Genomic DNA, 15,102 nt, shown 5'->3' with positions numbered 1-15,102 from the left:
CGACAGTTCCCGGGCTTTGATGGAGGAATCTGGATTTAAAACAAGAAGCATCAGGCATGCATTTATTTTAGCCAATACCCACAGAAGTATTGGTTTCACTCTTTGGTATTGGACCAAATTATGGATATAGCCAACCAAATGATTTTTTTGGCGCAATCACTTCTCAGGTATGGAGATTTTTTAAAACATTATTCGAATCGTAAAATGTAAAGACCTTTTACAAATCTTTGGGAAGAAAATAAATGTATGTGTAACATCGAAAACGACTGTCATCGTGTCATTGCAGATCCTAGACTGGTGGTTGGCTGGATCCTGCCCTGCATGGTGTCAGGACTCATATCACAGGCGTGCTTTGACTGACCGTGTTAGTATGAGTGTTTGTGTGTCTTTTGAGAGCAAGACAGTTAGAGAGTGAGAGAGTTAAGGGGCGTGTGTTATCCTTTATATCAAGCTGCAAGCTCTAGGATCACCAAGACTCGCACACGCACACACACACCAGCGCCTCCATTCACAAATCGAGTCAGCGCGTCAGCACCTATTGTAGTGACTGAACCAGAGGCATATACTGTGCGTTAAAGCTCAAGAGAGCCCAAAGACAACGCACAGAGGGACAAACACTAGGCATTTCCAAAATAAACTGGTAGTCTATATAAAACATTATTCAAATAAAACTCTACTCCATCCATCATATTTTTGACTTTATATTGGCCTCTATCAACACTGAGATCATCGGTCTTTTCGAGAGCGACCGGCACATCACTTCAACATTTTCCTATGGGACGCCAGTTGGTGCTATTTAAAAAATAAAAATAAAAAAAAAATGACATTAAAAAAGCATCTTACAAACATGAAAATACCTCAACTAAATAGCATATTCATTTTTCATAACTAAATAAATATATTTTTTTATTAATATTTTGAAAATTGTTCTGTTAACCCAATGTGGATAACTTTAGCCTAATTATGCTATGCACGTTATGTTAATGAAACCTTGTCGTACGTCTACATTTATAATCTATATAAATAAAATAAAAAATAGGACATAGGACATAGGCTTCTGGGATAAGAGATACCGCTGAAAACACGACTTAAACTCTTTGTAGCCTCTCTCTATAATATCACCAAAGGTTACTTTTAACAATGTAAAAACAACACATATTTAATTTCTTAAAAAGACTGAACGTGATTCAACCTAATTGACAAAACCCTGTGCTCTTAACATTTTCCTTAAGATTATTTAAAAAGTCTTGCTGTCCCACTGTTTGAACGTTTCTTAGGTGCAAATCCAATGAAATTCTTTAGAAATATATTCTTGTGTGAATATTCAATTTCCTTGAAGTGCTCAAGAAGAGGTAGAATTGCCAACCAGACCAAACTATTTTGTCTGGGCATCATGGCGCGGTGAAATGCAAAAGCTCACCAAAATCTTTGATGAATAAGGATAATGAAATATCCCTCAGGGTACTATGCATTCTGGAGAACAACATATAGACAGGAAGCGCAAGTGAAGGCTACACAGTCAACACAAAAGACGGAAAGGATGATGACGGCAAATAAAAACATCAACGTATGGCCTTAATCCTGTGCCACAGGGTTTGACTAGTGGTGCCAGTGCAGTTAAGGCTGTCATATAAAGAACTGGCCCCAAAATAGCAGATATAGTGTCAAATTAACGTGATATGAAAGATCTGCACTGAAGGGCTTGCTTGAAACGGCATCGTATATTATGATGAATATAGCCTATAATCCAATATTCAGGATTTACCTTTGCATAAGTAGATGCACTTTAGGTTTATTATTATTTATTATTTTGCTGTACAACAGTAAAAGTATAGCTACTAGCATCACTTAACCTGCGTTTTGTTGCTATGGGAGGGGACGCCTCATATTGGATCAATGAAATCACAAGATAGCCTACATATCCTACAGTATAGATGATGAAGCAGCAGAAGTATAGAGGGTAAAGGAGGACACATGGATGGTTCATTTATATAATCCCTAATAGCACAATAATGATCGGTTGCATTGTTGTTATATTTTAATTAGCGCTGGCTGTTATACTGTTGTGATATGCATGTCGGATAGGCTAATTATTTTTTTCTATGCGCAAAAAAAAAAAAAAAAAAATAGTGTACACTGCAATTCTCGCCTAAACCAGGGCGAGTGTTTCAGTCTTGACTGTGGCAAAAGAGAGAGAGGGATAGAGGGCAGGCCACGGCGCTTGCGATCTGTCAATTTCTCTATTGTCTTTTACCCATTCCGCGCATGAAGTCGACGGTGAATTTCTTGCGGGTGATTAAAAATCGTTGTAGAAGAATGCCCTTAAAACCAATGCATCATTGAAGAGCCTTAGATTAGAGCCGTGTCCATTCCACACTTGAGAAGAGCAGGTGTACAACAGGCCAGTGGGCAGTGGCTATTGTACCGCTATGGACTATTCAAATGGTTGTTGTCGGGGGATCTTCATCAAGCTACAATATCATCAATAGGAATGTAACCAATATAAAAACATGACTAAATAATATTTTTGCCACACAGTTTAGTCCCTCCAACAATTGTACTCAGTGAAACCGCAGTGAAAGACTATATTATATATGCTATAATATTTAGTTTTAAAGGAAACAATCTTGCAAATAGGAAATAAGATATGCCTTGTTAGTGGCATTAAAAAGACGTGGTTAGGCAGATAATGTGCACCAATTTGAAAAGGGATTGCATGGTCTTGGCTCGCCAGAGACACTTCATAATGAGAAATGCAATCACAGAAGGCCTCTTGAGAAACCTCTTCAGTTAGAAAAGACATAGGCTACTGCACGCTCACTGGGAGAAGCTACACTGGCAGCTCCAACAAGGTGATGTCTTTACAAATGGTTAAGAGCTCAAATATATAACCAAGTCATTGTTATTGTTGATTTCGATGTGCTACATAGTAGGTTACAGTCAACGTAGCCAAAAATGCTCCTCAGGCGCCCTTCATTATAAACATAACGACTCGAGGTTGTGTGATCAAATTAATCTGAATCACACAGATGTGAGCGATGCATGGATTTGCTGTGATACCTGGAGAGCGCGGGACAGGAACCGTATCTGCTATACAAGGTTCCAGCGTTGCCACGGTGCCTATAGGGTTAAGGCTTATGAACGAGTGAAAGTTGTTCAAAAATATCATTTTTGGCGTGACTACGCTGATATTCTTTGAAATAAGCAGTTAAGTTTAAAGAGCCAAAGGCATCTGTCCAAAGAAATGAGCATGAAATAATTAATTACACTAAAAATATGGACTACACTAGTCGTATCGACAGATGAAGAGCTCTGGCTGCGTATATCCGTTTTCGTTTACTCTTTCTGTATAGTGCAATATTGCGAAAATCTTTACTGCTGTACAGCATATGAATTGTAGTCTAGGCTAACATTCTAAATATTGAGAACCTGGAATTTTTCGTACTGCTTTTCATATAAGTGGAATGTCTGCATCAAACATGAAGAAAACTGTAATGTTATTATGGTTTGGAAACAGCAACTCCACGATTTCTCCAGTATTGGTTTGACGCATTCTGTGTTATAGGCCTACATGACCAATTTATACAGTTAGTCAAAACTGCGATATAATGATACAATTAAATACTTCCCCTGCTGAAAAACTTAGCAGTATAGGCTACTCAACAGTAGCCTACAAAAAAAAAAAATATAAAAAAAAAAAAAAAATATCAAAAAAAAAAAAAATGGATTTTAAAATCTGCGGTTTCCTGAGTGCGTTCGGATTGAGAGCTGACGACCAAATCTGGATAATGATAGGCTAGGTACATGCATAAAAACATGCACAGCAGAAATAATTACGCTACAAGTACACCTCTATGATTAAGAGGGGAAAAAAATGTGAAGTCCGTGTTCAGTATGCAGGCTGCGTTTTTGGCACGGTCTGAATTTGGATTTCGGTGAAGCACTGTGTCTTTAAAAGTGCAAGGATGAGTGTTGTCTGTTACTCGCGAATCAGGGCCATGTGACTAACTCTAGACTATTCTATTGGTTGAAGGCACGTGTCTTGGATACCGGAGTGTAACGTCACTGGGGGCTCGTATTAAAAATAAGAACAAAAATCCAGAGTGAAAGTATTTCACGAGCAGTTAGGAGCCCCACTTCTCAGAGTAGCCACTGAAGCCTCGATAGTTGCATTGCGCACAAAACAAATAGCACCAAACTGGAAAGTTACGGTTCATCAACCTTAAACAGAGAACATTCCGTGACTGGAAGGCGTAACTATGTTTTTCCTTTGTGACCACGGTGCGCAAAGGCTTTTTATTGTCGCTAAAACACACTGACAGACTTTCTTGCTCAGTTTAGAAATTTTGCTGAAGTGAACAAAGTGGACGGAGTCGCCCGCGGAGTGGGGTGCGACTGCCTGAGTGCGGGAGAACGATAAAGGGTTAAGGACGGAACGTGGAAAGTGTGTCTCAGCATGGATGAGAATGAGCAGAGCGCAAGAGACGCGGAACAGCGAGGAGCAGCGGACGAGTCCAACAGTGCCATACGACCCCTTCTGCAAGCTCCAGGGAACCAGCAGCTCCCGCACAGAATCACAAACTTCTTCATCGACAACATCCTGCGGCCGGACTTTGGCCGTAAGAAAGAAGCGAACATAACGCGCGATGAGGGCAATCACGGCGCTCGAGAGAATCACAACCCTACGGGTCCTAGCACGGGACAGGTGGGAAGTACTGTTCCAGCAGAGGGAACTTCCACAACGCATACGAGCAGCGGAGGAAAGAAGGCTGAGGTAGAGAGCGAAGAGCCCCTGAAGCCCCGCGGGGAGAATGTGGATCAGTGCCTGGGCTCAGAATCGGATAGTTCACAGAGCAATTCAAACGGACACCCTAGTCAGTCTATGCTGTGGCCCGCTTGGGTTTACTGCACACGCTACTCGGACAGGCCATCGTCAGGTACGTTTCCCTATATTTTCTTATATAGGCTAGCATGTGTCGGGAAATCTGTTAAATGCATCCAAAGTTCTACAAGTTCTTATCTATACTGTTTTCTAATCTAATCTAATCTAATCTAATCTAATCTAACACTATCACGTATCCCAATTTTAGAGGGCCATTTCAATTCTAAAACAAACCCAAAAAGCTGAAATACAAACCGCCACATTTGTGAAAATATAAACAATTCACTAAACATATCCTAATAAATAAAATCTCATATCTTTCATATTTCTGAACATTTATAGGCTATACTGAAACATTACGATGGGGTTTATATCATCTATTGCTTAAGTAAAACGACAAAGGTCCAAACACATCAAAACAGGCTTAAGATCGTCAATATAAACGTTCAGAAAAGTAGGCTATAAAATAAGTTACCTAAATTTTCGCAAATTCGATTATAGCCTACTTATTTTAGAGTTAGGCTATTATTAATATAGGCTATTGTAATTGTCTTTAATTTTAATTCCATACCGTTTGCTTTGGGATTGATAATGGTGTAGGATATAATATTTTTGGTATCGTTTTAAGGAAGAGATGAGAAATAGAATGTGTCAAGGTTGATTTAGGCTACTTTTAATTAAATATAAGTAGACTAAAGTAAATAAAATAATACAGAAATGCATTTTTAACGCTGAATGGCTGTACATACACAAGTTTTTGGTTTTGTCAAAGGTTTTGCCCTGTACGCCTTCCGTCTTTGTTGATATTTCATTAGCATATTTTTGACAATGGAGCAGGCCTTGCATTTACTATTCTGAGTTAGCAGTTGCTCGTGAGTGTTTGTGCGCAGTAAAGTATTTCATAACTTGAATATTTAACTAAAACTGTATTGCTACTATTCAAAACAGAAGAAACCATTTTAGCTACTGAATGCTAATTCATCGTAGAGCAAACTCGGAGTTGGTAATTTAGCCTAGTCCGTCGATTTTGTTATTGTTGTTGGAAATATTAAATTTATGATATCTTAGTTACATCTTAAATGAAAGATTGGAGTGCTGATTGAGACATATTTACGAGAGAGTTCGTTTCATACAAGTCTACCATTTGTATAGGTCTATCCTTTTATTTTCGTTCAAGGAAAGCAACTGGACTGTTTACTGCTGTTGAATAATATGCTACCTTGTCGCGCCAGTCTTTCATTTTTATTTTCGCGTTTAAATTGTAGGCTACGTTCACGTCAGCTTCTCCTCGCGCAACTTTTTGTATATATATATTTTTTCATTAAAATATTCATGAAATTATTATCCAACCGTAGTCGGAGCGTTAAGCTAATTTTATGTTGTGTTTATTTTCTTTGAGTGATCTAGACTTACACCAGTCATAACCACCAGTTATGATGTCGAATGGGTTAATTTTTACGTATGATCGCTATATGACCACTCATTCCATTTCGATGTCTAAAAAGGCTTTTTTTTTAACTAAGAAATGTCCATGTGGAGCAAGGCGCGAATCCCTCATCAAAATTCTGCTTCATCTCTGAGGTTTCCCGCATTACCTATTAATGGCCTCCACTCAGAGAAAGAGGGAGAGAGAGAGAGAGAGAGAGAGAGAGAGAGAGAGAGAGAGAGAGAGAGAGAGAGAGAGAGAGAGAGAGAGAGAGGGAGAGAGAGATCCATACTGCTCACACCCTAATGTGACGCAAAATAAATAAATAAATAAAGCCTACGTAAAACAGACTCATAAATTACAACTCTTCGTTGAACATGTTTACAGCCCCCTCTCTCCAGACCCTGCATAAACATAAAACAGATTAGCATATATTGGTCCTGTTATGCAATTTGTGCTTCGCTCTAAAAACTGTATGTTATTTCATCCCCATACGCAGGTCCCAGATCTCGTAAACCAAAGAAGAAAAGCGCAAGTAAGGAGGACAAGCGACCACGCACGGCCTTCACGGCGGAGCAGCTCCAGAGACTCAAGGCCGAGTTCCAGAACAACCGCTACCTGACCGAGCAGCGACGGCAGGGTCTGGCGCAGGAACTGGGCCTCAATGAATCTCAGATCAAAATCTGGTTTCAGAATAAGCGGGCCAAAATCAAAAAAGCCAGCGGCCCCAAGAACGGTCTGGCAATACACCTGATGGCGCAGGGACTGTACAACCACAGCACCACGTCAAAGGAAGACAAATCAGACAGTGACTGAGACAGAGAAAGCGGGGAGGGGTGGAGATGATGGGTGGGGTGGAATGGGAGGGGGGAGGGGTGCGCAAGGTTATATTTACAATGCAATAATTCAAAAGAATAAAAGGGCCAGTTAATAAATATACCAGCATTAATGACGTTAAATAGAGGCTATATCGAATTATGTCAAAATACATTTATTGAATACAATTCTCTTATGAAATAATGGTCAAATTATTTCAAAAATAGGCTAGGAGACGTTTTTTTGCACTTGGGCAGAGTGGCTCTCTTGAGAAACAAGTGTTTCTATCGCTCTTCTTTGTCATGCTGTCACCAGAACCAAGCGTTTTCCACTATTAGCGCAACGCTCGTTTATACATTTAATAGTTATGTAGGGAAAATGCGAAAACCTTGCTTAAGTCCAAAGAGTCTTTTCTTCTGCATCCAGGCAACTGTGATATCAAATGCATTAGAGTTGTTTTATTTCCACGTTTGTCGTATCATTTGGTTTGATGTTTGATACAAAATGGACGCAGCAATCGTCGCAATCTCAGCAGGAATTTTCAAAAAAACGAAGAAAAAAAAAACAGTTCTTCTTGTAAATAAGTTCACCGTCTTAGCCTGGTTCATTTAAAGAGTAAATTGAGGGTGGGGGGAAAACAAATCGCAAAAACACGCGAGAACTACTTTAACAGTGCATTACCATTGTAGGTTACCCGGTAAGCCTAACATATAATAGTTACGAAATAACATAGCCTGGTCAAAACATTTCAACTAGTGCGCTAAATAAATAAACAAATGTACCGCAGCGTCTTAAATCGCATAGTTTTTATAAAAGAGCAATATAATCATCTTTTGTAGCAAAGTATGTTTTAATCATCATAATGCTGCCTATAAACGTGTAGCACTGACAATGATTTCGCTTATGCGCACTCTTGACAAAAGCCAGGACAAGCGCCACAACACATCACACAGAAATATAAACAAATAGGCTATATAAATATAAACCTATATAAAACCACACAACTATCGATTAAAAAAAAAAAGAGCAAACCAGCTGTTTACTGTATGACAGATGTTAAAATACTGTTTTAATGTTGACTTCATATTTGTTATGTATTTATATAGATTATATTAAGGGGGGAGAAAAAAAAAAAAACTTTATCCAATGACCGGTGTTGCTTTTTATGTGAGAGTAGATTTCTAAGGTGTTTAAATTGCTTATTTATATTGCAATAACTTCTTTATGTGAATGAAGCGGTATTGGGGCCTTTGCATGAAAGCTGCAAATTGTCATGTAGGCATATTCACGCGTGTTTAGAAAAGTTAAAACGGTATGAACGAGATTTAAGTTGCAGACTGTATCCATATAGCCTACCAAATTGTGGAATTTTTACTTTTTGAATCTCTTTGTTTTATACCTGAAAAGAGTGTGTGACTAGCTATATAGCCACCAAACTTAACACACTTTGCCTTACAAGTTCAAGTGCGAACTTAATAACACAGAACTGTGCCGAATCAGAGAAACAGTATTAGTTCAATTGCATATGAGCATATCTATAAATATGGCCTTCTATCTGATATACGACCGAATGAATTTACTCATCAGCGAAGATCTATCTATAAAAGCTATGTTGAAAGCTGAAAAAGAGATAAATTAAGATAATACAATTTTATTTTGTGTTTACAGGTAGCCTACTGTTTGTTATATGTGTAAATAATTTGTATCACGTACGTATTAATTGTGTAATTAACTGCCTCCTGAAATCTTGATAAGAATTAAATAAACAATAAGAATAATATTTCTCAATGTCTCTGTAGCTTCTTTATTTGCTTCTTCTCTAAGATTTAATAACCATATCTCGCGCTCCAGTTTTATCTTGCTCTTTGGTTGAAAAGAACGTGCCGTCCTCTCATCAAATGGGAGCTGAGCCCAGCGGACATGACGTCACGGCGCTGGCACACAAAGCTTTACCAAATCAGGAGTGAGTCGGTAATGCACCCTCAGCAGTAGCCTATAAGGATTGGAGAGACAGTGCAGATAAAGCTTATATAATAACCACTATCAAACGCATTATCGTTTGGATATTTTTTCCCCAGTTGTTTAACTTCTGAATTCTCTGTATCAGCAAAATTTGGTTGTAGCCTAACCCTTCACATTGCCCCATGTGCCCCATGACTGGGACAACAGAGACAGAGTCATTGCCCCAAAAGCGTTGGATACTGTAAGGTACAAGTGGACTTTATTCCATAACTAGCCTTTAAAACCACTCACAGTATCGATACCAAACAACATAAACAGACAAATAATTATAATTTAGTTTTCTTCCCACTTAGCCTAATGAAATGCTCACACAAGGAAAAGAAAAAACCTATAGCCCACATTCATGCTTGTTCATAGCCGTATAAAAATATGCCAGACCTACTTAGGCCTACGTTATCAGTTATAAAAATACAGAATCTATTAACAAATTAAGAGCATGCATCTGCCGGACCGAAATAACAGGACGTTCGGGGAGACGGAGACTATTTTCAGCTGAGGGGGAAAACAAAACAAAAACTGATATTCCCGGTACGCATATCAACATGGAAATTATTATTATTATTATTGTATTTAAACATTGGACAGAATTTTTTAAAAATGTTTTTAGATAATGAATAGGCCTACTACTTTTTAGAAAACACGATCTTTATTAGACTAATTCCAGCAACAACAAAAAATCATATGAAGAACCCCTGCTTTTGACAAAAGCATTAATTAACATTCATTGTTAACTTTTATTGAAAATAGGCTAACTGCTATCCGCGTTTATGTAGACTGTTGTAGTTAATTTTGCAGTGTTACATTAAAACCGGACGCTTTTTCACTTAAATGTGCAACATTAACGAATAAAACCAACTCAAAATCTCAAAAATTCACCTGATTATAAAAGGTCAGAAACAAATTCAATCACCAGACGAAATATATTATTATAATAGTATTATAATACCCTGGTTACATATCAGCCTTTTAACTCTGGATTTGATCGAAAGCGTTACGCAAAATAACATTAATTCAAAAAACAAATCATTAAGACTTGTAAAAAACAAAACCAAACAAAACAAAAAAAAAAACATTTAAATTAAATTATACAAGGTAGGCTTCACTTTTTGATCAAATACAATTTTGAAACAAATACATAGGGCCGGGGTAAAAGCTAAATCTGGTTATGCAAGTTTTAGACAACAAACTTTAAACAAACTTTGTAGACCAAAAAACTGTTTTATTTTTTACATACAAAACAAAAGAAAAGCAGAAAATTAGCCTTTAAACCTACAAAGTGATTTAACGATGTTGGCTGTGACAAATAAAACTAATGTTTGCGGAGGACTCAACTCTAAACAACTTTTCAAAGGCATAAAATATTGTCTTTTTTTATAGCAGGTGAGTGACTCAAACAATAACTGGACTTTCTCTAAAAATATGTAAATGATCCTTAGTTAAAAATAAATAAAAAATCTGGTCATAGACTACCTGTCCTCTGGGGGAGGTGGGGGGGGGGGGGGGGCACAGACAACTGGCATTTCCCATGCACTGACCTGCTCAATGACAATGCCTCATCTACATTTCTTTTCTAGCACTCCTTGTATGAGGAAGTGATGCCCAATGGTTGAGGGGAGAGGTCCCTGACTGGATTTCTATAGAGCAAAAGTATGTGAGCAAAGTAATGAGAGACAGACAGAGAGATTTAGAAACACAGAGAGAGAGAGAGAGAGAGAGAGAGAGAGAGAGAGAGAGAGAGAGAGAGAGAGAGAGAGAGAGAGAGAGAGAGAAAGGAAAGAGGGAGGGAGGGAGAGAAAGAAAGAAACTCCAAATGAAGGTCAAAACCTCCTGTCATGGCTGCAGGTGGCTCATTTCCTCTGACTAGTCCCCAATCCTGCCCACACCCCCTTCAGCTCTCTGTCTCACACACACAGTAATATTATATATATATATATATATATATATATATATATATATATATATATATATATATATATATATATATATATATATATATAGAAAGAGAGAGAGAGGGTAGTTCAAGTGTAAATTATGTGCACATAAATAATGCTCAGAAGAGTCTAGGGCAAGGAAGCACACTATTGTCAGTGATTGCAAACTGTAGTCCAAACAGTTACACTGTTGTATCAAGATACACATCAAGATTATACACTTCTGGTCATGACAGAGTGCTTCATTAATGGCAACATTACTACATTTCTATCAAATTATACAAAAAAAAATGTATTCAAACTTCAACTTTGCCTGATATCATGGCAATTCAGACAACCAACAGAAAAGCCTGAGATGGAGGGAAAGTATCAGAATACGGATGTCTACTCATCTGCTTTCCATACAAAAGATCCACACACCCTCAACCCCCCAAACTCCAAACACTCCCACTGTGCTTTTCTGCCCTGAGTTCTCCAAACGCTTCCTATGGACCACTGAGGAATGCGCCTGCGAGGTTCGGAAACGTCATTAAAGGAGTGAGGGATGCAAACGGAGGACAAAAGGGATGACATCAGGCCGATTTCACACCAGGCCCTCGGATGCCCGGACCCAAGCCAGGGTCCTCACTACGCACCGCAGATCAAAAAGACTGCTGCACATACACAGACCGGTCCGGCAAAGGAACGAAAGGGATGGTAAAGAATGCTAATCCACAGGACAAATATATTTTAATCTTGTTACAATACAAGTTAATGCTGCAGCTAGTTGATGGGAATGAGTTGAAGAAAAGGGTATTTCATCTTACCTCAACATTGTTTACAGGTGCACACAGACAACAACTTCTTTAGCTCAGAAACTACATACAACTATACAACTGAGATCGAGTGGAAGACCATTCAGGTTACTTTCAAATACTTCACCTGACTAATATGCATCTTGATACTATTCCATAATGAGATAATATAGATATAAGATGGAGTCAGTTACATCTTAACATACTTCTATAGTAATATCATAGCTAAACCAATGCAATGTAGGACTTCAGAAAGAAACACACATACACAGGGGTTGGTTTTTCATTTAGGGAAAGCTCCACTGGTGGTGTCAGTGACCTCTACTGAAACCCCAGCAGGGCTCTGACATGCAAAGGAAATGAGTGTGTGTCTGTGTCTATCTTCTAAGCACCTTGGTAACTCTTGATCTCTCATGTATGGAACTCCGGCAATGGGCTCCTAAGAAGTCAACTCAGAGGACAAAAGGAAGCAGAGGCATTGAAACTCCAGTCTCTCGCTCTGTCTCGCACACACATACCACCACCACCACCACTACATATGGGTTACACTAATTTAAAGAAACCTTAATGAGAAATTTTAACGACCATGTAAGTTTCAAGTGCAGGTGCACCTGTTAAAATGTTAATGTTTATAGTGCGATTTCAAAAACATTCTGTGCGATGTGAAAAAAAGAATTTTGAAGTTTAAAACATAAAAACAGGACAAATTCTTCAGATTGTATACATGCTGAAAAACAATTAAGAATCTTTTTCATATTTTTGTACTTTTGTATTTCATAAGAATATATAGTACACTGTAAAAAACAATTGACCAAAGCACAACTGTTTTCAGCATAATAATAATCATAATAATAATAATAATAATAAATGTTTCTTAAGCAGCAAATCAGCATATTAGAATGATTTCTGAAGGATCACGAGACACTGAAAACTGGAGTAATGACACAGCACAGGAATAAATGACCTGGAAATATATATTAAAAAAATACTATTTCACTATTTTTGTTCAAATAAATGCAGCCTTACTAAGCACAAGACTTCTTGCAAAAAATATTACAGAGTCTGGCCTTAAAATTTGGAATCAGAAAAGTGATGTGATCTCGGATTAATATATTGTGTAAATTAAATATATAATTTGTGATTCATAAAACAGCAATGCTGAATATACAACTCCTAAAGTTCCTTTAACAAAAAAATTAAACAAAAAAAAGTTATCTGACTGGCCCTGAAAAAAAAAGTATTCATATCAAATAATTAAAGTAACACCACCACAATGCAAACATCTGATGTAGACGTGCCCGCATTTACTTTAGTGTATGTGCACACTAAAAGCTTTTAAATCAACACAGTGAGGGTTGAAAATGTAAACACTGTACATGTGTGTTCAGTGGTTAGAGAAGGACACCACTTCAAAATGAAAATTAAAATAGCCATTCATTACAATTAACTAACCATCTACTCAAAATCTGGCATGAATGCAAATAAGACCACAGGCCATCCTTCAAATCTTACTGGACAACTAAGAACATTTGGATGTAGAATTTTACTGGAGCTATATCATTACCTAAATGTAATATAAAGTAAATCAAAAGCTCAAAGGCATCACTGTGGCACTTCGCCTTTGGAAACAAACTGAGTGGTTGACCTTTCCAAAATGGTTACTGTCACCTTTTTAATACAGCACAGCGACTTTTGACCTTATACTGTACGACATTTAGAGACATAATTGGCCGTGACTCCCACTAACTATGAGCAGGACAAAATAACCACTTAAAACATTCTATTCACTTTAAAGGTCTACAAATATTAAGCGAATGATGTGTGTATGCTAGCTACTTCCTGATATGATTAAAAAAATACATGTTGGTACATTATTTAAACTTGGTTTCAATGTACAAATTTGTTATTTTTTGTAGTTTCTCTCTTTTATGTTACAAATTTCACTTACACTACAAGCAACACTAGGACAGTGAAACTAAAATGAAACTAATTTGCAATTAATGTGGTGGTGAATTGTGCCTATTTTAAAAAAGAAGCTATATTAATGCGGCATGGATGAGCCATCAAGTAATTATAAAAGAGCTGAGAATACACGTAAAATATGAATTTATCGACAATTCTGTGAAATAAGTTTTCAGTTATTAATCTGAAATTTAGATTTTAAAATCTTCAGTTTAGATTTTACAGATTTAACTTAAATTTAAAGTAAAAAACATATTTCATTAACTGATGTAATGTTAATTTGCCAACCCATTGAAGTACTAACATCTGTTTTTGTACCTTTGTAATACACTGACAACCACCAAAAAACAGGTGGTGATGAGAAAGTCACATGATGAATCAAAGCTCATCACAAGCAGCTTTTCCAAAGGTCAATACTAATTTAAAGAAGGTGCACAGTGTCATTCACACAAAACACCATCATGTAACACACGACACTAAAGTAATGCAATAAACATTAATTAACAACATTAGATGTAACAAAAATAAAAAAAAACTAAACCTATCTCAATGAAAATACATCAAATGTGAGTTGTCACGCAGGAAATTCTGGGAATGTCAATTTACAGTTTTTCAATGTAAATTACATAATGACATTCTATGTCACTTCCAAAAAACTGTACAATTACAAAAATGTAACTGTATTTCACTGTAAAATTACAATAAATGTACAATTAGCCTATATCTATTACAGATATTCACCGTATATAGTACGGAAACTTTCTGTTAACCAATTAACAATTTTTTTTTTACCGTAGCATTTTTACAGTCTTTTACCATTAAAAATCACGATAATTTTTTTTGCAGTGTAAAGTTTAGGCTTAATTCTTGATATTTTCATTTGGATTAATACATAAAGGTCATATTTATAAAATAAAAATTTCAGAGAGTGGGCTATATATTTAAAGAAGACATTCGTCAAAATAAACAACCTTGAACAAATAGGTCTGACATTAACAACAAGTCTAACATTTCTTGAATATGTGGATAATTTTTTGCACCTTGTCAAAACAAGTTGTTACTGTACCATTAACAAGCTAAAACTGATAATATTATGGTAATATTTATAATTTTGCTGATACAGCTGTATTAAGGTAGTTAAAAGCTGTTCAACAGTGAGAGAAAGAAAGTGAAAGTAGAGAACAGTATTTAAAAAAAAAAGTGAGGGAAAGAGTAATGCAGTAAAGATATATACACACACACACACACACACACACACACACACACAAT

The 15,102-nt window shown here is 36.9% G+C and overlaps 1 protein-coding gene across 1 annotated transcript; it reads left to right on the top strand.

The window, feature by feature from the left end:
* The first annotated feature begins 4,123 nt into the window (after nucleotides 1–4,123).
* Nucleotides 4,124–8,907, top strand: en2a (engrailed homeobox 2a). The gene is made up of 2 exons (XM_084404205.1): nucleotides 4,124–4,937; nucleotides 6,808–8,907. Exons 1-2 carry the CDS (start codon nucleotides 4,457–4,459, stop codon nucleotides 7,122–7,124), a joined length of 798 nt encoding a protein of 265 aa, XP_084260331.1. The 5' UTR covers nucleotides 4,124–4,456; the 3' UTR covers nucleotides 7,125–8,907.
* The last annotated feature ends 6,195 nt before the right edge of the window (nucleotides 8,908–15,102 follow it).

Source organism: Rutilus rutilus, assembly GCF_951802725.1.
Source record: "Rutilus rutilus genome assembly, chromosome: 3".
Taxonomy (NCBI): Eukaryota; Metazoa; Chordata; class Actinopteri; order Cypriniformes; family Leuciscidae; genus Rutilus; species Rutilus rutilus.
Note: the sequence above shows the minus strand (reverse complement) of the source record. Positions and strands in the feature narration are given on the sequence as shown.

What these genes read in the sequence shown, in the direction of transcription:
- en2a (XM_084404205.1), top strand. Translation starts at nt 4,457, where the DNA reads ATGGATGAGAATGAGCAGAGCGCAAGAGACGCGGAACAGCGAGGAGCA. An exon ending in CTCGGACAGGCCATCGTCAG is followed by an intron (nt 4,938 to 6,807) that starts GTACGTTTCCCT and finishes CCCCATACGCAG; the next exon opens with GTCCCAGATCTCGTAAACCA.